A 24,629-nucleotide genomic window follows, 5' to 3' on the forward strand; every position below is an offset into this window, starting at 1 on the left:
TTTAAAACATGAAAAATGTTTTAAATATCAGCGCCAGCACCTGGTTGACATCCCAAAGTACAATAGGTGGCGGGATTGCACCTTAACGCTGCCATCTGACATAAAACAGAAGAAGATGCGCGCAGCTGCTACTGCTGTGCAAAGTCATGTCTTCTGATAAGACAGAGGAGATTCTCCACACAGCAGAGCATATGCGTTTTTAGTTTCATTTTTATCTTTAAATATTATGTTTTTTTTAAATGTAATCTATGTTGATTATGAAAAGTGAACAGCAAGAGTAAGATAAGATAGCTACATCATAAGATGCGCAATATATCGGGAGACATGGAGTGGGTCAGACATGATTTTAACCACACAATTAAGTTTTGTTTTGTAGAAAGCCTTTCGTTAAAATGATTTTCATTTTGCATAAATTGTATCTTAATTTTAATCAATGTTTCATCAACCGGTTGCCTGGATTTACTAAATAAGAAGCAAATAAAGCAGACAGTATAATAGAGGCGCCGGCGCGATCACTTGCATGTGAACTGGAGCGCGTCTCATAAATGAACCGAAACTCAGCTTATAGGCTACTTGCCTCACAGACATGAGAAATATATCTATAGAACGCTTGAAATGACTACTTTTAAACGAAACAATTCAAAACGAAAAGAAATAGGCTACTCTCTGATTATGTAATCCGTATGAAATGTGCATTTAAAATGCAGATAGAGATGTTTTGAATGATTTAACATTAAGAGAATTAACACACCATTTTGACAGTATATGGTTTGTCTGTGTTCAAGCCATCTTGGTTATTTTCGTAAGGATAATGAATATTTATAATGCTATGCATAGCCTTTATCACTGTATAGAATACTATAAAACAATATAATTTCTGCCTCTAAATAAAATTACACAGCATGGTCTTTAAAATGTGCATCAGAAAGTCTTTTCAGTTTTTCGGGATACATTCAGGCAGTGTTTTTTACTCCAGCTTGAAATCAGATAAACTAAATGCTTGTCTTCCATCATAAAAATTTGCTAAAGAATGCAAAAATTAAAAATAATTGTGCCTTGTGTTTATCAGTTGTTTATCAGTATCTGATTACCCTTAAGTGTAGTTGTTGTATGCAATGATGTGATTCTTTGGCTTAAAAAAAAAATGAAAAAGACAAAGTAAAGATGAATTTGACTGATAACATTAGTTTTTTTTTTCCAAAGTTTCTAGAGATATCGCGATATATCGATATTGTGAATTCTTTTGGCCACAATAACCGTGGTGTGAAAAATCTGATATTGTGACAGCCCTAATTGACACAATGAAATCTCTAGCTCCTTACCCTAGCCCTAGCCATCACAACACTCTGATGGTCTAAAACTCAAACCGGTCCTCACAAAGATACCTGTACAAGTACACACAGACACACACACACACACACACACACACACACACACACACACACAAACACACTTGTTTACGGGACTGTCCATAGTCGTAATGGTTTTTATACTGTACAAATTGTATATTCTATCCCCCTACCCCTAAACCTACCCATCACAGAAAACTGTCTGCATTTTTTGAATTTCAAAAAACACTGTTTAGTATGTTTTTTAAGCCATTTGGTTTATGAGGACACAGCAAGTGTGCTCATAAACCATGTTTACGTTGTAATACCCATGTCATTATACACATTTGTGTCCTCATAAACCATGTATACAAGAACACACACACACACACACACACACACCCAGCTGTAAGCTTCAATATGATCCAGTGTTTTCAGTAGGGAAATCCTGTTATAACAAAACACACAAACCATTTGGACACTGACCTGATCCTTTACCTCATCTTCCCCACAAAAGCCTTCCAGCCAGTTTCTCACATTCAGACTGTGATGAAGCCGTCTGGATGTGCTCAGAGCCCACCCCCCACCTGAGCGCTTTCATAACACATCACAAATCACTGACCCTGATTGCCAAAGCAGAAGTGAAAAGACCAAAGTGAGAATTCACCGACACTGAGTTAGGGTCACTTATATGCAGTCTGTGTAGTTTCTAGTGTTAGCACCAGACTAACTAAAAGAATTATGGAGATTAGGCACATCATTTTAATGGGACAATGACACATCTTGCAAGCCAGGTCTCAGTGCAAGGTTGCGGAAGATGCAGAAGAAGACTTCCACGATTCGGCATACTTTGCTTGAACTGCACAACATCACTACTGCGATCCAGACACCTTCACTAGATCCTGTGACACATCCAGCTCTGGCTACAGCTTCAAATCCTACTCAAAGTTACGCCCATCGCCAGCTCAGCTACTCACAATTCAAGAAGGCAATTTAATAAATTTAATCTTAATAACCAACATATTAATGTGGTAAATTATTAAATAAACATATATGACTAGTATTATATAATATAACTAGATGGCATACGTATGAAACAAGATGTAAATGTATGCTGTTTACATGCCGGCTAAAGATTTGTCTAGTCGAGTAGTAGTCATTCATTTAAGCCAATATTCGAAAACGAATGATTTCTGAGTCAGTGTCTGCTGCAAAGATGAGGTTGACGATGTTAACTTGCCATCTCACAGTATAGTGGATGTGCCTTGTGAGTGAAATGGACGATTCATACACATTACATAATCAGAGAATATTTTATTCTGATTTGAATTGGTTCATTTAAAACATTTCAATATATTTATATATGTGTATATATCTGTGAGGCAAGTATATGCTGAGTTTCGGTTCATTTTTGTGACACGCTCCAGTACACAAAAGACCAAGACAGCAGAATGCACATCCTGTTTGTTTTCTTTATTTTACAAAAGCAAAAAATTGTGTTGTTATTGTGAGCTTACACAAATAAAAGTAGACCAATTTTGAATGTTGTCTTACTCTTATCTGTATGACCAAAAATGACAGACTGTGTGACTTCGCCACTTCCACTGGATTTTTTTTTTCACCGTCTAACCGACTAATTCAAATTTGGTTGACTAAGCCAACTTCTCATTTGGTCAACTATTATGGTGCAACCCTAGTTTATATAAATATGTATATTGCCAAAAGAAGTCAGGTTTCTTCCTCAGTCTTTTCACTCTTCTACCTCAACAGTTTCTTCTTTGTGTTTTTAGTGCACTTCCACTGTTCTGGGTGGTTGCTTACTAGAACAAGTCAAAAGAGCCAACCAAACCACACCAAACAAAACCAAACCAAAACAGCCAAATGCAAAACAAAACCAAACCAAATGGGGTTTAAGCTAAGCATACCCTACACAGGATTCAAGAAACTAAATTATTTAAAAAAAAACAAAAAAAACAGGCATTATTACATGATCATGTAATATATAAAACACTTCTGGGTTGAATTTCCAACAATAACAGCAACCCTGCGATACACAGTCACTGTAAAATAAAATAACTTATCCAAGATTTCAGTTATACCAACCATTAAACTATTCTGCTGTCAGGTGAAAGGTACGTTCTGCAAAAATCTACGGAAAAGACACTTAATCGGTAAGCAAGACAGATGGACAGATAGACAGGCACACAGCAAAAGCACGACGTGCGCTGTCTAGTGTTGCGCGAATCACAGTTATATCCACGGGCGCTGTGAATAATCCGCGGATGGGTGGGTCAAGTAATAAACAATATCGTTCTGATTAATTTTGAGAGAAAACAGTCGGTCGTGTCTTAAATTAATGTTATCGTTTGGGTGAAAACTTGATGTGTGTCAGTATATTCAGTCCGTGCATTCTTTCCTAAAGTGACAACAGCCTAATAAATCTGCTGCTGTCTGTCATTAATGTTAATCAAGCAACAAAAGAAAAAGACATAATCACTCACTGCTCCTGACTGAATAACTTTAGTATCTTTATAAGGATCATCAATCTATATTTAATTCAGACAGTGAGGACTGTGCAGTGTTTTTACATTTGATTATTCATTTTCTGTATTATTTCTTACTTGAATGCTACTGTTAAATAATTGTTAGTGCTTTTGAATGCTTTGGCTATACATAGCAACTGAGAACAACTCTCTCTTATGTGTATCTAACGCACTGTTACTCTCACACTTCAAATGATTGTGTGTAAATTTTGTTTGTATTTTTGTATTTTCAAATTACTTGTATTTTAATTAAATACATTTTTTCACAGCAGTATTTTGTATTTTATTTAAATACATTTGATGGGTAAGTAATTTGTAACTAAATACTTTTTGATGTATTTGTGCCCATCTCTGACAGGGGGGACACAGGTGAAAGAACATCCAGCAGGTCAAAAGTAACTGTTTGAATACAGGCCAAGTCTGAGAACACAAGGGATCCTCCAGTTCTCTGCCTCAAATTCCTCCATCTTTTCATTGAACAGATTTACAAGGAGAGTCACTGGCAGTTCTTCAATACAGTTTAGACCTTGTTGTACGAGAGCAGTATTTTCCTCTCTGCCTTCCAAAGAGCTTGGGAGTCCTCCAGCCCTGTACCAAACACACCAGGGCAGTTTTGGCCGAATGGTTAGAGAGTCGGACTTGTAACCCGAAAGTTATGGGTTCGAGTCTCAGTACTGGCAGGAAATGTAGGTGGGGAAAGTGAATTAACAGCGCTCTCTTCCACTCTCATTACCCACAACTATGGTGCCCTTGAGCAAGGTACCTAACCCCCAATCGCTCCCCGGGCGCCTGCAGTAAAAATGGCTGCCCACTGCTCCGGGTGTGTGTGTGTTCAATACTCACTGCTGTGATTGTAAATACGGTTGTCAATCCATAAACACTGACTGTGTGAATGCAGCCTAAAAGAACTACAGGAGTACGTTTTTTCACCCCTCCTTTCTGTCTTAAGTCAGTTGAATGTCAACACCTGATAAAAAACATTAGAGAGAGGCAGAGCGAAGGACAGAGTGATCATGGCTTGTGAATATCTCTCACACTATGATAGCAAACCAGCTCTGATTTATTCATTCCTTACTTACGCAATTTTATAATGAAGCATATCTATGATCACTGTGCCAAAAAGATAAGAAATCAGACACGTCTGAGAAAAAATTTGATGAAAGTCGAAAGTACGAGTCAAAACACACATTTTTTAGGTCACTCAAAGTAAATGTTTTCAAATTCGCACAAGACAGTATGTGCTGCCAGTTTATGGCTCAGCAGCGTCTCCCATTGCCCATCTAAAGGCCCTGAATAAAGCTGGTCTGGGACAGTGATCAGATAATGATGTAACTCCAACACGCAGATACAGGGCAAAACTGCTAATAATCTTGCCTTATATAAGAGTATTATAAGTATGGCACTGAGCAACAGAAATGCATGTAATGAAGTGTGTAAGTGCATGAGTGAACATGTTTTAATAACCTTGTAGGAATGAAATTTCAAGCATTTTTATTCTTTAGTTCATGTGTTTTATTCATAGTTCATTCTTTAGTGGTTCAACCTTAATGTTATGAAGCGACGAGAATACTTTTTGAACACCAAAAATAACAAAACAACGATTTTATTCAACAATATCTAGTGATGGGCGATTTCAAAACACCGCTTCATGAAGCTTCGAAGCTTTACGAATCTTTTGTTTCGAATCAGTGGTTTGGAGCGCGTATCAAACTGCCAAAGTCACGCCCCCCAGTGGTGAACCATTGAAATTTTGAAACACTTTGACGTAATGAAGCCTCATTTACTGAAATAGCGTGACTTTGGCAGTTTGATATGCACTCCAAACCACTGATTCGAAACAAAAGATTCGTAAAGCTCCGAAGCTTCATGAAGCAGTGTTTTGAAATCGCCCATCACTAGTTATTGTTGAATAACTGCGCTTTTGTTTTTTTGGCACTCAAAAAGTATTCTCGTCACTTCATAACATTAAGGTTGAACCACTGTAGTCACATGAACTGTTTTAAATATGTCTTTAGTACCTTTTTGGGCATCTGAAAGTGTTAATTATCTTGCTGGCAATGGAGGCCTCACTGAGCCATTGGATTTTATCAAAAATATCTTAATTTGTGTTCCGAAGATGAACGAAGGTCTTACGGGTGTGGAACGACATAATAATGAGTAATTAATGATGGAATTTTCATTTTTAGGTGAACTAACCCTTTAACATTGATAATAATAATAAATGTTTCATGAGCAGCGAATCAGAATATTTGCTGACTGAATGATTTCTGATGATCATGTGACACTGAATAGAGTAATGAGGCTGAAAATTCAGCTTTGATCACAGGAATAAATTACATTTGAAATATATTAAAACAGAAAACATTTTTAATTGTAATAATATTTCACAATATTACTGTTTTGTGATCAAAGTTGACTTTCAAAAAAAAAAAAAAAAAAAGGGTAGTGTATATTATAACTGTTCCGGTAACTACATTCTAATGGTTTTATTTTATGTGTGTGTGTGTGTGTGTGCGTGTGTATATAAACCCTTTTTTTTAGTTCTTGCCTTACACACATAACGATGTGTGGAATGACAAACGATGTGTGTATAATATGCATATAAAGAAATACACGGCTCACTGCGTTCTTTACTTGTCTCACTCACGCTTTTCCCTTCTTCAAAATTAAGCTGCAATAAAACTCTTTTTTTGAAATGCCAAATATAAAATGGCGCTTCCACCTGTCAGATATGACTGAAACAGGTTTCACAAATCACACCTGTCTCTGTGACAGCCTTGGCGGAGCAATCTGTGATTTCTCTGCCTGTCAATCATTTTGCACAACCAAGAAAATTAAGAAAAAATAATTACACTTATTTAATTAATCATATGCGTCAACGTGTTTTGACAGCTCTAATTTACACAGAAATAATAATCGTGTAAACAATAAAAGTTGATTTAAGCCAGCTGTTTAGTACAAATTGTCCGCAAGGCATCCCAAAACCCATTGAGAATATCTAAACAAGAAAAAAAATGGTTTTAAATGTGATAATTTAATTAAAAATCAAAATTAATTAAAATTTAAAAATGTCTGCAAGACATGAGGTGTGTGAAGATGCTCTTTTTATAATTGTATTATATTATTACAAATGACAGATTGGAAAAGAACCTCCCCACAAGGTTATGTTTGTGTGTGTTCAAAAGAGAGAGAAAAGAAAAAATACCCAGATACGGGATGCAGGACGTCATGCTCTGGCTGCTGATGTAATCTCTCAAGCGTTTGTAGTTGTCTTCTTTAGACATCAGATACTCCAGCCTCTCAAACGTGGCCTTGTCCTTCCGACTTAAAAGCTGTGGGAAAGAGAGCAAGAAAGACAAAAACAATAAATTATTTTACAGGTCTAGAACTACCTTTTTAGCTTGAACAGCATAAATTTCAAAGGAATAACCTGGGTTTGTGCGTTTTATCCAATCCGCATGTGTTTCTAGACACACAAACCTTTAGTAAATCATCTAAACGAACTCAAAACAATCCAGTCTCCAACAACAAATCTCAAGAGCGCCAATTTTTAGTATCTGTGCTCATCATCTTCTGTAATCATTCACAGTTAAAGTGATGTTTGTTTGTTTTCCATTCATCAACCACTTGGCAGAGCAATTGTAAATGTCGGGACAGGCGTAAATTATCTCCGCCTGACCAAAACAAAAGGGGGAAAACAATTTGAAAACGAATGTTTAGTGTTTCGTAATGTTCTTAGGAAAAGCAAAAGTGGGGGAATCTAAGACAGATAAGAGCTCTGCAAACAAAGGAAAATTTGATAGCGCAGAAATGAAATCCAGAGTCCTGCACAGGAAATTCAAACAAACTTAACCAAATTAAGAGCTACCTGACGTGACCCCTCACGCAAACACACTCACACTCCATCTCTCCAAAACCCTTCTGTTTGCAGGTCTGTGTGAGGATGAAATGTTCCCAGAAGAATAGTAAAATCTCTTTGCAGGAAGTTTATGAAGGGACTAAGGCTTTCGAAAAAGATGCAGGAAAAATTAAAGGGAACATATCATGAAAATCTGACTTTTTCCATGTTTAAGTGCTATAATCGGGGCCCCGGTGCATCTATGAACACAAGAAATGTGAAAAAGGACAACCCAGTAACTTTGTTTTAGTAAGCCTTTCTCTGCAAGCATGTAAAAAAAAATGAGCCGCTCAGATTTCACTCCCCTCGTGACGTCGGAAGGCAATCTTATAATATTACCGGTCCTTTATCTGCACGTTTCCACCCACGGCGCCGCCATTTTGTTTTGTTTTTGGCTGCGTGAGATTCTCCAGCTTTGTTGTTGTTGAGCAACTGAAGCGTGAGCTGTTAACGCTCTGCCCTCTTCTGGAAAGGGGGCCAGAAGCAGCAGCTCATTTGCATTTAAAGGGACACACACAAAAACGGCGTGTTTTTGCTCACACCCAAATGGGGCAAATTTGACAAGCTATGAAAAATGATCTGTGGGGTAATTTTGAGCTGAAACTTCACAGACACATTCTGGGGACACCAGAGACTTATATTACATCTTGTGAAAAGGGGCATAATAGGTCCCCTTTAAAGTGTATCATCTCGATCTTCAAATAAGCTCCCTGTCAAATCACAGTGCAGAACTCCTTTGTCGCACAAAAAAAACAAACAAACAAACAAACAAACAAACAAAAAAAAAACAACACGACGACGGAGGAGATGATTATGAGGACATGATATACACTATATTGCCAAAAGTTTTGGGACGCCTGCCTATACGTGCACATGAACTTTGATGACATCCCATTCTTAATCCGTAGGGATTAATATGGAGTTGGCCCACCCTTTGCAGCTATAACAGCCTCAACTCTTCTGGGAAGGCTTTCCACAAGGTTTAGGAGTGTGTTTATGGGAATTTTTGACCATTCTTCTAGAAGCGCATTTGTGAGGTCAGGCAGTGATGTTGGACGAGAAGGCCTGGCTCACAGTCTCCGCTCTAATTCATCCCAAAGGTGTTCTATCACTCTGTGCAGGCCAGTTTAGTTCCTCCACACCAAACTTGCTCATCCATGTCTTTATGGACCTTGCTTTGTGCACTGGTGCGCAGTCATGTTGGAACAGGAAGGGGCCATCCCCAAACTGTTCCCACAAAGTTGGGAGCATGAAATTGTCCAAAATGTCTTTGTATGCTGAAGCTTTAAGAGTTCCTTTCACTGGAACTAAGGGGCCAAGCCCAACCCTTGAAAAACTACCCCACACCATAATCCCCCCTCCACCAAACTTTACATTTGGCACAATGCAGTCAGGCAAGTACCGTTCTCCTGGCAATCGCCAAACCCAGACTCGTCCATCGGATTGCCAGACAGAGAAGCGTGATTTGTCACTTCAGAGAACACGTCTCCAGTTCTCTAGAGTCCAGTGGCAGCGTGCTTTACACCACTGCATCCGACGCTTTGCATTGCACTTAGTGATGTAAGGCTTAGATGCAGCTGCTCGGCCATGGAAACCCATTCCATGAAGCTCTCTACACAGTGTTCTTGAGCGAATCTGAAGGCCACACGAAGTTTGGAGGTCTGTAGCTATTGACTCTGCAGAAAGTTGGCGACTTCTGCGCACTGTGCGCCTCAGCATGCGCTGACCCCGCTCTGTAATTTTATGTGGCCTACCACTTCGTGGCTGAGTTGCTGTTGTTCCCAATTGCTTCCACTTTGTTATAATACCACTAACAGTTGATGGTGGAATATTTAGTAGTGAGGAAATTTCACGAATGGACTTATTGCACAGGTGGCAACCTATCACGGTACCACGCTTGATTTGGAGGGGTGTCCAAATACTTTTGGCAATATAGTGTATATTGTGATGTTCCTTGCTGTAGTCATGGCTGAAATCTTTGGACATACTGTTTGCATACTTCCAGCATTTCCGTCACAGTTTTGACTTTATTGCTGTGTGACGCATTAAGAGTGAAGGAAAAGACTGTTTGAAATCCGATTTGAGCAGCCAGAGCATCCAGACTGAGACGCATTTGTAAAAATCTGATTGGAATTGCATTTCAAAACCTCCAAGCTGAAAATATGGGATTCAAAATCTAATTTAAACTTGTAAATTTCAAACATAGAAACATTATGACATTAAATGAATCATACATACTTCAGATTATTCACTATTTTAGGTCACTTTTGCCCTGTTCTGTTATTGACAAAGTAAAAGTTTGCAAAATTTCCTGTCTACAGTCTGTTTCTATCCAATTTGCCCTTAAACAGTTAAATAGTGCAAATATTAACATCATCCTTTAAAAAATGAATTATCGCAAAAGTTTAGGTGCATCGCAAAAGAAATCTGCCACTTAGAAAACTTAGAATAGATTTAACGTACCCTATTAAATTAAAGAAAAACAGTACTTTAATGGGAGCAACATACAGATGCGGACTGTCATGTAAAACCACATTTATTCAAGCCTTTATTGATTTATTCGCGTTCAAGCCCTTATTGATATATTTGTGTTCAAGTCCTTATTTTGTGTGTTTTTCACAACATTTGAAGAACTGAACATTTAGCTCTGAAAAAAAAAAAAAAAAAAAAAAACGAAAGATTGTTGACACTAGAAAATTTTTTATCGGAAATTAGCATTTCCATCAGCTACACTGGTAAACATTTTTTAACACACTTTTTCCTTGCAAAAAAAAAAAAAAAAAAAAAAAAAATCCTTGGATGGAAACTTCTGGCTGGCTATTGATCATGTACAAAGCACAAGATGTTCTTTGGATCATTCTCAAATCATGCTGGATAATATAATTTATTATGAAAAATGATTTTAATAATTTACAAAAATTGCATAATAGAAGTATGTTGTGACTTTTGGAGCCCACAACATAGGATTGTGTGTGTTTGGCCATGTCTGAGGAAAGCTAGTCTGAGAAGCCAAAACATAGATCTGACAGAAAAAGCGGGGGAGAGGAATATTCCAGTTATGTAAAAGACTGAAAATGGTGCACTAGAGACATGATTGAGGAGGAGGAGGATGCTGGCCGTGACTGAAGACAAGACAATGTTTCCAAAGGAGAAACAGATACATAAAGCTGTTGGATAGCCTGATCCTTATAAAAGTTTACCATGGTAACCATAGTTCCCCACAAAATACTAAAAAATACTGCTTGCACATGCAAAAGTCACCACCACAGTGCTAGGATTTTCTTGGTAGCTGCCAGGCCATTGTTACGTGGCTTCCAAAATGTTCAGAACTGCACATGTGTTGCTAGGGTGTTCTGGGTGGTTGCCAGGCATTACTATGCGGTTTTAGTGTATTCTCTGAGGTTGCTAGGGTGTTTCAGGTGGTGGTTTCTTATTGGCACAGGCAAAAAAGGACTATTAAAAGCATTTAATAAATTAAACACTTTTAACGCAAGCGTTTATGGTTTTACATTTACAACAATAAAAGGCACTAGCTATGACACATTCGTAAAGGACAGTCTCATAAACAAGCAAAAAATTGTCCAATTGCTGCCAGTTATGAAAATATGCTTGGTCAGCAGATTCCTATACATCAAAATGTAACATTTACAAGTGTGGGTATTTATATTTATAAGTCTTGAGGGATTTTTAAACGAAACCTGCTAATGAAAACTATGCTAACTATGCTAATGAATGTTAGCAACCCAAGTGCATGCTCATCTACAGATTGATTTGTTAGCAAACACACTGTGAAGTTATAAAAACCCAAGGAATAGTGTCTGTTTTATAGATATTTGGCCCATTTTATAGTAGAAACAGACAAGTGTTTTGGAAACTTAGCTTTAGCATTAGCACAGGCTACTGATCTTTAAAGAAACTGAAGCGTTTAGTTTATAAGAATATCATTAACATCAACGTTTCCCTCCTTAGATAGAATATTCACTGAAACACTCAACATTTTATGCTATTTTAATAAATTATAGGGGCATAAAAATCACTTCCACTACTGAGTGTGTTCAGATGGAGGGTATAATGTTTGGGAATTGAAATGCATGGTTGAATTCCAGTAAAGACTAAAAAGGGGGGAGACTAAACAGAGTTTCTTGTTGTTCATCAGTCTGAGTACTGGAAAGCAACAGCTCAAGGTTTTGCAGTGATTCATCTGTTAGCAGTTTCCAGTGCTCATCAATAACTAACAGAGAGTGTTTTGGAGTCCTGGATAATTTCACAACCTGTAAACACATGAAAAGGAGTCGAAAGAAATTTCGACACATACAGCAGCTGGGTTGGACAGAATGATAATAAATGAACCAGCTGACCCAAAAACAGACATACGATGCTTTGATTTATTTATTTTTTTTAATAAAATACTATTTAAAACAAAAGACAAAATGTCTTGACGTAAAACACTGTTGTTGTAAGACAAGATCATTTTAGGAGGAGAAAAAGAAAAGAAAAAAAACTGACTTTAAAGAAGCAAATAATTTAGAAAAATATGTTTGGTAACATTTTACTTAAAGGGGGGGTGTAATGCTATTTCATGCATTCTGACTTATTTACACTGTTAAAGAGTTGCATTCTCATGCTAAACATGGCCAAAGTTTCAAAACACAAGTTGGACGTATGACAGAGTATTTCTGTGCCAAATACACTACTTTCGGTTTCGGACCGGGTTTCAGAGAGTTTTTTTCAAGTATGGCCTGTATGACGTCAAAAGAGAGCGGAATTCCTTGTATAGGTAAGCCTGCACACACACATCATCCAGATCAAGAGCACGCACATCAACGCACTTTGTTCAGGATACGGAAGCAGAGAGATTTTCCAACAATGGCTGCGTCCCAATTCAGGGGCTGCACCCACTGAAGGCTGTATACATCATCGAAGCAGTCTCATTTAAGAAAAATAACCGTTAGATTGCAAAGTAAGAAAGAAATTACAGTATTTTACACCTCACAATGAATATCTGTCAATTTTATTACGGTTATTTATTTTAAATATGACATCCTTGATGAAGTATTCAGCCTTCAAATGCAATCTCCGAAGGAAGCAGCCTCCGAAATGAGACGCAGCTCCTGTCAGCATAGGAGTGTGTTTTTGGTTGTGAGGGAAAGATTACCTTTTTCAGTTTCCCAAAGAACCCAGCGTTAAGGGAACAGTGGATGAAGTTTGTTTTTCCGGGACAGCAATGGAGTTGTGCACGTATATTTGTTTGTTCCCAGGATTTCGGTGATGAATGCTTTGTAAACAAGTCCCAGTTCGGCGCTGGATTTGCAGGTCGCGGGTGGTAAGTAAAGCTGCATCAGATGTCTGTGTTTTGTTGGCAATTGGCGCTTAAGTGCATATAATGTAAACAACACAAACGTTTTTGTTCCCTTTTTATTTATAATTATGTCGCAGCTTGCAGACGACCTCTACACAAAAGCTGTGCACGCTCGTGACTCTTTAGCTCCGGCCACGGCATGCCTCAAGGAGCTCTGCTTTTTTCGGAAAGACTCGGTTTAGCGTATCTATCTTTTATAAATATGATAAAACTAAAGACTTTTTCGGAGATATGAAGGATGCAATATTACTCTATATGTACTCAAGATTAACATGAGATTGGCAGAAACTGTGTGTGATACCCCCCCTTTAAAGCCTTTATATATAATGCATTATAAAAAGTATTTATCATGACTTGTAATGCACCTTATAATGCACTGTATGATATCATGAATAACGGTAACCACAGTTATAATAATTAATTGCTACACATTTAGAAAGTATAATTCATTAAAATGCATAACAAACAACCAATTTCAGATGTAGCAAGGAATGTGAAAATATTAAAATGCATTTTAACCTTTGTTACAATTATTTATGAAAATATTTAATGCTTTATAAAGTACATTATGTATAAATGTATTATACATAAAGGTTTTAAGTTCACTGTTACCATATGTTTCAGTGTTGCCAACTGCTTTCAATTGAAACTGGTAGCTAAATGTCACTAGATGACATCATGATGGCAAATTCATTGATCTATATAAATATGAATAGAGATCAGTGGGCAAAATAAGAATCTAGATAAGGTTTGTCCAAGAAGTTGCTAGATTTGTCCCTAAACCTTTGAAAAAAGTCTCAAAAGTGGCGGCGAAGTCACTAAATCTAGTGACAAAATCCCTAAATTGGCAACACTGCTATGTTTTAGCAAGTAATAGAAAAATATGGAATATGGAGCGTATTAATAACTCACAGCCCAGGTCTTGGTGAGCCTGAAGATAGGAGCGCTCTGTAAAGCAGATACTACCGCCATCACTGCATGGAGGTTATTCATGTCACACAGTTTCTGCAGGAAGACAGAAAGAAGGTTAGCAACACATACAAATACAATCACTTAAGTAGAAGCACACATGTGCTGTATGGAGTGTTTTTACCTTTGCTGTTCTGATATAGAGGCTCAACACTTCTGCTCTGATCTTCAGAGTCTGAGCATGAAGAATCTCCCTCACCACCCAGAAACTCACCTAACATTAGACAAAACCATAAGAGAGACATTGATAGCTGATTAATACTGCCATAGTCAAGATATTTTTTTCATTACTGTAGACTACACCACAGTCACACCTAAACTGTACATATAAACCCTTTTGCCAAATGCGCAGAGACACTGCACCAGTTGGGTCATATGCATTTAACAGCAAAATGTCTGATATAGAAGAAATGAGAGTAGTGTGAATTGATCATCTGTTGTTATTATCATTCAGTAGTTTTCTCATCATAAATAGTTTTGACATCACATATTAAACAGGAAAAGAAAGACAGTAAGAGAAGAGATGAGAAAAGAAAAGAAGTGAGGCAGTTGTGGCCTAATGGTTAGAGAGTCGGACTTGTAACCCGAAGGTTGTGGGTTCGAGTCTCAGTACTGGCAGGAAATGTAGTGAGCGAACAGTGCTTTCTTCCACTCTCATTACCCACAACTGAGGTGCCCTTGAGCAAGGCACCTAACCCCCAATCACTCCCTGAGCGCCACAGCAAAAATGGCTGCCCACTGCTCTGGCTGTGTGTTCAATACTCACTGCTGTGTGTGTGCATTTGGATGGGTGAAATGCAGAGCGCAAATTCTGAGTATGGGACACCATATTTGGCTACACATCATGTCACTTTCAAGAGGTATGAGACTTGAAAAGAAGAGACAAGATGAGGAGGGACGAGATGACCAAGACTTGGCGACAAGGTGAGAATAGAAGAGACAACAATGAGAGAAGAGAAGAGAATGGAAGGAGATGACAAGCATGGAAAAAGTACAAGAAGACAATGAGAGAGGAAAGTAGACAAGGAGCACTGAGACTGGAAGAGGCAAGACAAAGAGGGACAAAAAGGACACAAAGAAAATGAGAGGATAGGAGAATAAGCAAAAAGAGAATGAGAGGAGATGAGGATAGAAAAGAAAAGACAAGACCATGAACGGCGAGATGAAAAAAGACAAGGTGAGGCAAGAAGAGACTGAGAGGAGACAATAGAATGAGAGGAACTGAGATGAGAAGAGGCAATAAGAGACAAGGAGAACGTTGTGTGTAAATAAAAGAGGATGAGAGGAGATGAGACTGGAAATGGGAAGAGACACAAGATGGGACAAGACAAGAAGAGTAATGAGAGGTGAACAGAAGCAAAGGCAAGGAAACGAGACTCATGGCCTTGGTTTTTCTCTTCCAGTCTCGTTTTCTTGTCTTTGATGTGGTGAGACGAGAAATTAAGAGATGAGGAGAGAATGAGAGGAACTGAGATAAGACAATATGGACAAGAGGAGAATGAGCAAAGAGAAGCGAATGAGAGGAAATGAGACTGTAAACTGGTAGAAAAACGACAAGACGAGAATAGAAGAGCTAAGAGGAGACAAGAAGAAGATCCAAGAAAGTGAGAGAAATTGAGATGAGAAGAGACGGGACACACAACAAGAAGAGCATGAGAAGCGATGAGACTGGATTTGAAGAGACAAGAAGAGAGCAAGACAACACGGGATGAGACAAAAGAGAGAAGATAATGAGAGGAGATGAGACTGGAGGAGAATGAGGAAAAGAGACAAGACAAGAATAGTGGGGACAAGAAGATAAATGACCAAGAGGAGGCAAGAAGAAAAACGAGACGGTGAGAGGAATTAAGACAAGACACAAGACGAGACAAGACAAGAAGAGAATAAGAGGAAAAGAGAAGCAAAGAAAGGAAATGGAAAATGAGAGGAGATGAGACTGGAAGATAGATGAGAGGACAGCACGAGACTGAGAAGAGACAAAAAACAAAAAGACTAGATGAGACAAAGAGAGAAGAGAATAAGAGATGAGACTGAAAGAGAAGAGACAAGACGAGAATAGAAGACACAAGAACAGTCTTGAGACAAGACAATAAGAGAGGAGAAGAGGACAGAAGCAAATAAAGGAAAACAAGAGAAGATGAAACTGGAAGAGAAGAGACAGAAGGAGGGCACGAGACAAGACAAGACTGAGTAGAGGCAAAAAGAGAACAAGACTGAATGAGACATGAGCAGAAAGAGACATAAAAAGAACTGAAGACAAGAAGAGACATTATATTTTAAGGTTCAGACGTTATGTAACTGCAGAAAAGGATTGTTGGAACATCACTCTTCAACTCTACTCTGTTCGACCTCCTCCAACCCCTGCCAACCTCAGCCCCCCATTTCCATTTCTCCTGTTGATTTTCCAGGCTTTTCCTTCCCACAATCCCCCCCTTCTCCATTCCTTCTCACATGTCTGATACTGGGACGCACACACAGTGAAGTCATTGTTTCACCATCTCCCCTGCTGTGTGTTCCCCTGTTTGTTGTTGCGAGATTGGATCGCAGCGCCTCTGGATAAAGCCGGAATGCCTTAAACCAGTTGAAAGGATTTAATTCTAATGACTAATGAAGAGAAAAGGCAGCACAGTACTGCAGACATTTATACTCAAACCTACAAGTACAGCGCAAAAACTCTCATTTACACACCAGCAGCTGTATTACACACACCTACACCTGCACCTGCATAAAATACAAAAAAAAAAAAAAAAAAAAAAAAACGATTTTTTTTAGCCTGATTTTGAGCCTCTGGTCATGTAAATCTTGTCCCCACATACTCCATTAGAGAATATTTCATCTCTGCGCACCTCTCGTTTCAAGTTAAGAAAAACATGACAAAAAAACAGAAGTAGAGAGAGGACTACTGGCCAACAGACCTTATGCAAATATCCCTGGTAAAAGATATCCATATGTGGCTAATTTTTAACATCTGTTAGTGGGTAATCTGTAGGGTCTGTCTGTGTGTGCACGTGTTTTTATACCCGAGTTTGCTTCTTTTATTTCCTACACTGAGTACATATATAAATGCACTCCATATTTGTGCATGACAGACCAATTCATTGGCTAAAATTGTTTGTGTGTGAGTCTTTGAAGTGGGGTGCATAGGGGTCTAGCCGGAGAGAAAAAAACAGAAAATGATGTATATTTATGGTGAGAGCACTTTCCATTGTTTATAGTTGTATAAACATTAACATTTAATTTTGCATAATAACAGTGAATTACACAGTACAACTGAACCAGAGATACTGTCAATAACTTTGATTAAACTGCTGAAAAAAATAGAAATAATCAGTAACTGCCAACCAATGACAAAACTAGAAATTATTAGTTAACTACTAAATAATGAAGTACTGATGATCAGCTAAGTAGAAGATTATAAAACTACACGAGTTAAATACTAAAAGATGAGAAAAGTATTGATGATCAGCTAAACTATTGAATGATAATGAAAGCACTATCAACTATCTACTGAATGATGTCAAAACTACACTCTAAAAAATGGTGTGTTAAAAACAACCCAAGTTGGGTTGAAAATGGACAAACCTAGCAATAGCTTCTGGTTTTGTCGGATCAGTGTTATCCCTGCTGGTGTCTGGTTATTTTTGCGAATTGAACATGCTGAATCTTGTCGGGTCATGGAATGTCTGAAAATAGACATACTTTAATCTGGTGATTGTTCGCGTTGGTCACCGTCTGTCAGTGCAGTGTGAATTGGCCTTAATGATTACATGACAAAACCTTTGATGACCATCTAACTACTACTAATTGACATAACTATTAAATGATCACAAAACTACTGATGATTATTTAACTACAGTATTAAATAACTACTGATAAGCTACTAAAATGTTACAAAACTACTGATGATTAGTTAACTATTAAATGACTACTGATCAGGTAACTACTAAAAGATTACTAACAACTGATGATTAGTTATATGTTCAAAGCATTTTTTCCCACGGTTTTAATTCCTGTGTAAATGCATTTATGCCACTTCAGAGAAGCATTAAACAGTCTGTGTAAATGCATATTTTTGTGATTTTATGCCGCTTCAGAGTTGGTTTCTGTGCTGCTTTTTCTGTGTAAAGATGCCTATAAGGGGACCTATTATGCCACCTTTTACAAGATACAAAACAAGTCTCTGATGTCCCCAGAGTGTGTATGTGAAGTTTTAGCTCAAAATACCCCACAGATAATTTTTTATAGCATGTTAAAATTGCCACTTTTGGGGGGTGAGCAAAACACGCTGTTTCAGTGTGTGCCCTTTAAATGCAAATGAGCTGCTGCACTCTGCCTAAGAGGGCGGAGCTTCAAGAGCTGTTTCTCCGGTGTCAGGAGTCAGTCAGGACGCACTATAATGTCAGAAACTGCGAATATATGCTGAATGGAGATAGAACAGGTATAGTTTAGTTTAATTATGGTTATAACTTTTATAGTCTTCTTGTTTTTATCCACTATATTAGTACAAGCCTGTTTACCGATGACTTTTATAACGTTTATTGTACTTCACAAAAAAAATGAAGCATCTGTTTTCACTCTAGAAAATCACTGTAAGAGCTCAATAAAACACAGTGCAAGTGTGCATTAAAATATTACCCATAAACTCTCTCTCTCTCCCTTGCATTATCATCAACACAGTGAAGTACACAGAAACACTCGTTACAACTAACAGTAAACAAATATATAAAGACCTTATGCCTTTTCGCGTGGTGCTAAATAAACTGGTAAACTTTATATCCGTAAATCAACTCCGATGAACAGTAATAAAGTTATAAAATAAAACCTTCATTACTGCCGTATCCAGTATCACTCTGGAGACTGTAAGCTGGATCATGAACAGTTTGTACCGATCTATCCTTGAGTAACAAATTTTTAGCACAACCTCTGTTTTGTATTGTCCCTTTGTATTGATATTCGTTCACAAAGTCCGGTGTGATTCACGCAGACATAAACGAATTTCGGTAGCATTGAGGGAGCATTTTCTTCAAAAACAAAATTAATCCACCTTGACTTCAGTGGCTCAGATTTTGGGAGTAAATGGAGAGAGCTATGTGGATTAATCCATCCAGCTACAGAACACCTAAAACCCTTGGGAGACGTTCTCGTCAGTGCAGCAATGGCGGACTGTGTACAACTCGCTGTGAACTCGCTCGGTTCTATGTTAAAACGGCAGTGTCTATCAACATTCGTGGGCGGGGCCTGTGGCTAATGTGACGTCACATTGCCAGGACCCTGCAAATGGCTTGTTCTGAGACACTGCTTAAGATTTATGGGGATAAAAAAAAAAAAAAAAAAGGAGTGGTCGGATTTATCATTATAGGGTGGTTGTGTTCACACACTGCCAACACACATTTATGTTCAAACACCATGCAAAAGTCCCCTTTAAATGACTACTGCTGATCAGCTAACTCAAAAGGTTACAAAACTGCTGATGATTAGTTAACTATTAAATGAAATGACTACTGCTGATCAGCTAACTAAAAAGATGACTAAGTACTGATAATCAGTTAACTATTAAATGATGACAAAACTACTGCTGATTAGCTTACTACTAAATAATACTGTACAAAACTACTGATGATTGGCTAACTACTAAAATGTTACAAAACTGCTAATGAACAACTAACTTTTAAATGATGACAAACAATTAATGGCCAGCTAACTACTAAAAGATCACAAAACTACTGATGATCAGCTAACTATTAAATGGTGATAAAAACTACTGATTAGTTAATTATTAAATTAAATATTAATAAAACACTACGAAACGATCACTAAGTACTGATAATTAGCTACCTGTTAAATGATAACAAAACTACTGCTGATCAGCTAACTAGTAAATATTACAAAACTACTGATGATTGGTAACTACAGAATGATAAATACTGCTAGTTAATAAAACTACTGACCAGTAACTACTGAATGAGGACAAAACTACTGATTATCAAATAACTACTAAATGATGATCAAGCCATAACTTGCGTGATGAAAAAAGTATACATAATCAGCTAACAATTACATGACGACAAATCTACAGATGATCAGCTTACTACTGAAAGATAACAAAACTACTGGCATTACAAAAACCACACACCCCTCTAGTACTGAAACACAGACATACATATATAATATAATCTCATATATAAGCGCACACAGTTTGCTGTTAGGTGACATTAGGTTCCAGCTAATGTTCCAGGTCTGTTTAGAACTTTTTGTTCTCGCCTTTCCAGGCATCATCCTTCAGAAAGTACATTTGTGTTGGCAGGTGAGTGTGTATGGGTTCCTGAACAGCCGTTTAAGCCGTTTTGAGGATGTACATTGAGAAAAGTTTCCACAGAACACAAATTCCTCACTGATATTCTCATATTTATTACAGAGTGCTGGCCATATTATCATGGAAGAGAGTCTGTGTCTATGAGGGTGTGTTTAAATCTTCAAGTGAAGATTTTGAGGCGTGAAAAACAACTTCTGCTTTGCTTATAAACTTTATTCGAAGATAATTCCCTTCTGGTTACACACTGTCAGCTTCTGCCAATAATGAAGCAACGATTGCACACAGAACCTTGTATGTACTCAGAGGGGGCCACATATTTCTTCAAAAGCCAAATGGATCAAGTCAGTGTTTCCCAACCCCGGTGTGTATCCAACATCTCTGCTCAGACCTCAAGGCAGTGATATCCTATTTAAACATTCCTATTACCTTCTCACATTAGAGCCAGCATGTCAGTGCAAGTCCAGTTTCCCACTTGTCTTATTCACCTGAAAGTGACTGTGACATACAATCACATTTATGCACAGTGTGTTGTGTTAGCATAGAGTCCAAATTCTGTTAACAAGAACCTTGATGGCGACGTCATTTTCCATCCTAGCCAATCCAAGGCAATAAAGTCAAGGGATTTCGGCCAGAAACATATTCATTCGCAAACACAGGTGCTAATGCTCAGCCAGTGCATTACAAGCATGCCAGCTTGGGAAGTTGAGCCAATACAGAGGCCTCCACCCCTCGTGACCTGAACACTTACCTGGACCACCCCTTTTCTGCACTTTGATGCCCAATCCCTTTGAATTATAACACATAAAGCCCTTGGAAACCTTATTTTCCCTTTACTTACCTTTAATATTTACACTCATTTTATTTAAAATAAACCAACTCTCAAATGCCTGTGGCCACAGAAGCAATAAACATATTTCCTGCTGTAGTAAACCTGCTGACCAAAGAGCTATTTGAGTATCATTTTGGTTGGAAAAAGTATAGTTACAGTAAGGAAAAAAATAGGAGTAAATGACAGTAATGAGTTTTACATTATTTTTTACATTATTACATATATACAAAAATATATGTAGTTAGTTCACTTTAAAATGAAAATTACTCCATGATTTACTCACCCTCAAGCCATCCTAAGTGTATATGACTTTCTTCTTTCTGATGAACACAATCGAAGTTATATTAATATATATCCTGATGCGTCCAAGCTTTATAACGGCAGTGAACCAGACCAACAAGTATGAAACTCAAGAAAGTGCATCCATCCATCATAAACGTACTCCACACGGCTAAAAGCTGACACTCCATACTCCACACGGGGGGTTAATAAAGGCCTTCTGATGCGTTTGTGTAAGAAAAATATCCCTATTTAACAAGTTATAAAGTAAAATATCTAGCTTCTGCCAGACCGCCTTCTGTATTTAACTTATGAAAAAGCATAACTGACGCGACGTCATTTACACTTTTTTCGTAAGTTGAATACGGAAGGCGGTCTGGCAGAAGCTAGATATTTTACTTTATAACTTGTTAAACAGGGATATTTTTCTTACACAAACACATCACTTCGCTTCAGAAGGCCTTTATTAACTCCCGGAGCCGTGTGGAGTACGTTTATGATGGATGGATGGATGTAGATGGAGGCACTTTCTTGAGCTCCATACTTGTTGGTCCCATTCACTGTCATTATAAAGCTTGGACGTGTCAGGTTATTTATTAATATACACTATATTGCCAAAAGTTTTGGGACGCCTGCTTTTACGTGCACATGAACTTTTAATGACAACCCATTTTTAATCTGTAGGGTTTAATATGGAGTTGGCCCACTTTTTGCAGCTATAACAGCTTCAACTCTTCTGGGAAGGCTTTCCACAAGGTTTAGGAGTGTGTTTATGGGAATTTTTGACCATTCTTCTAGAAGCGCATTTGTGAGGTCAGGCACTGATGTTGGACGAAAAGGCCTGGCTCGCAGTCTCCACTCTAATTCATCCCAAATGTGTTCTATCGGGTTGAGGTCAGGACTCTGTGCAGGCCAGTCAAGTTCCTCCACACCAAACTCACTCATCCATGTCTTTATGGACCTTGCTTTGTGCACTGGTGCGCAGTCATGTTGGAACAGGAAGGGGCCATCCCCAAACTGTTCCCACAAAGTTGAAATTGTCCAAAATGTCTTGGTATGCTGAAGCATTAAGAGTTCCTTTCACTGGAACTAAGGGGCCAAGCCCAACCCCTGAAAAACAACCCCACACCATAATCCCCCCTCCACCAAACTTTACACTTGGCACAATGCAGTCAGGCAAGTACCGTTCTCCTGGCAACCACCAATCCCAGACTCGTCCATCAGATTGTCAGACCGAGAAGCATGATTTGTCACTCCAGAGAACACATCTCCACTGCTCTAGAGTCCAGTGGCGGCGTGCTTTACACCACTGCATCCGACGCTTTGCATTGCACTTAGTGATGTAAGGCTTGGATGCAGCTGCTCGGCCATGGAAACCCATTCCATGAAGCTCTCTACACAGTGTTCTTGAGCGAATCTGAAGGCCACACGAAGTTTGGAGGTCTGTAGCTATTGACTCTGCAGAAAGTTGGCGACTTCTGCGCACTGTGCGCCTCAGCATGCGCTGACCCCGCTCTGTAATTTTATGTGGCCTACCACTTCGTGGCTGAGTTGCTGTTGTTCCCAATTGCTTCCACTTTGTTATAATACCACTAACAGTTGACCGTGGAATATTTAGTAGTGAGGAAATTTCACGAATGGACTTATTGCACAGGTGGCAACCTATCACGGTACCACGCTTGAATTCACTGAGCTCCTGAGAGCGACCCATTCTTTCACAAATGTTTGTAGAAGCAGTCTGCATGCCTAGGTGCTTGATTTTATACACCTGTGGCCATGGAAGTGATTGGAAGACCTGAATTCAATAATTTGCAGGGGTGTCCCAATACTTTTGGCAATACAGTGTATCTCAGATTGTGTTCATCAGAAAGACGAAAGTCTATGAATCTAGGGGTAATTTTCATTTTAAAGTGAACTAATCCTTTAAGCAGCACAACTATTTTCAAGATTAATAATAATAAGAAATGTTTCTTGAGCAACAAATCAGCATATTAGAATGATCTCTGAAGGATCATGTGACACCGAAGACTGGAGTAATGATGCTGAAAATTCAGCTTTTCCATCACAGTAATAAATTACGTTTTAAAATATATTCAAATAGAAAACAGCTATTTAAAATTATAATAATATTTCACAATATATCAGTATCTTTTAAATGTTTTTTACTAAACATTTATCAATCTTACCAACCCCAAACCTTTGAACGCTAGTGTATGCTTGTTTTTTTATTGTAATTTTCTATTTAGATTTTCGATATATTACAAAAGTTATCAAAAAAGAAGAGAGAATAACAGAGATTCTATATTGATTCTATATCATCTATATTGTCTGTTCACTTGCCTTGTTTTCCCTAGTCTTTTTCATTCTCAAAAAATTAAATGTTTCTTCAAATCTTTATTACCATTTATTCAAATATCACTGTCAGAAAAAATAAAATGTTATTTAAACTGTCGACATGTTTATTCAACTTGCCACCAATATGTCCACAATGTCCCTCACACTCCATTGACCCTTGCCAAAGTGCCAGAGGCTTGACATCACTACACATATTCATCCAGACAGATGCTCATATGCAGGTCCAATTTTGTGGATTTCAACCTCCTTAGCTGGAAGTCTACAGTTAATCCCTATCATTTTTAGTATCAAAGTAATGGGGCAACAGCAAAAAGTGTGGTTTACCTGGTTGAAGCGTCGTGTGAAGGCCACGGCGTTCGGCGCTGAACTGTGCTTCTCCTTCTTGTTCCAGCCACAACTAGAGAGCTCCTGAAAAAAATAAAATAGTCACATAAAACAATCATGTTCCAGCTGGTTTGTGATTTGAAAAACCGGACAAAAACAATCAATGAACCAAGAACAACAGGAGAAAGCAAGCGGTCCACAGTGCCAAAAACAAATCAACTCGGGACAAAACCGTCGCTCATGACCAGTGACCCTAGAAATTAGCAGTAATTGGGCTTTTAAATTTTTAAGCTCGAATATTTCCCGGTCCATCACACTTTATTCACTTAATTTAGCATCTAAACAAAGGAGTTATCTCAGACTTGGATGGCAATCATCCGAAAATTGTGTTGATCCCTCTGTTACTCGCATGGTGCGAGTGACTGACTGAAT

The 24,629-nt window shown here is 38.1% G+C and overlaps 1 protein-coding gene across 4 annotated transcripts in view; it reads right to left on the reverse strand.

The window, feature by feature from the left end:
- Positions 1–24,629, reverse strand: part of ralgps2 (Ral GEF with PH domain and SH3 binding motif 2) — a 144,352-nt gene that overhangs the window by 52,975 nt on the left and 66,748 nt on the right. For all 4 annotated transcript variants that reach the window (XM_051873911.1, XM_051873910.1, XM_051873912.1 and 1 more), the window contains 4 exons: positions 24,198–24,281; positions 14,222–14,311; positions 14,041–14,133; positions 7,077–7,203 (listed from right to left, as the gene is read on the reverse strand). In XM_051873911.1, the coding sequence (XP_051729871.1) occupies positions 7,077–7,203; positions 14,041–14,133; positions 14,222–14,311; positions 24,198–24,281 (394 nt within the window). The remainder of the gene's footprint in view (positions 1–7,076; positions 7,204–14,040; positions 14,134–14,221; positions 14,312–24,197; positions 24,282–24,629) is intronic.

This window comes from Ctenopharyngodon idella, chromosome 20 (assembly GCF_019924925.1).
Source record: "Ctenopharyngodon idella isolate HZGC_01 chromosome 20, HZGC01, whole genome shotgun sequence".
Classification (NCBI taxonomy): domain Eukaryota; kingdom Metazoa; phylum Chordata; class Actinopteri; order Cypriniformes; family Xenocyprididae; genus Ctenopharyngodon; species Ctenopharyngodon idella.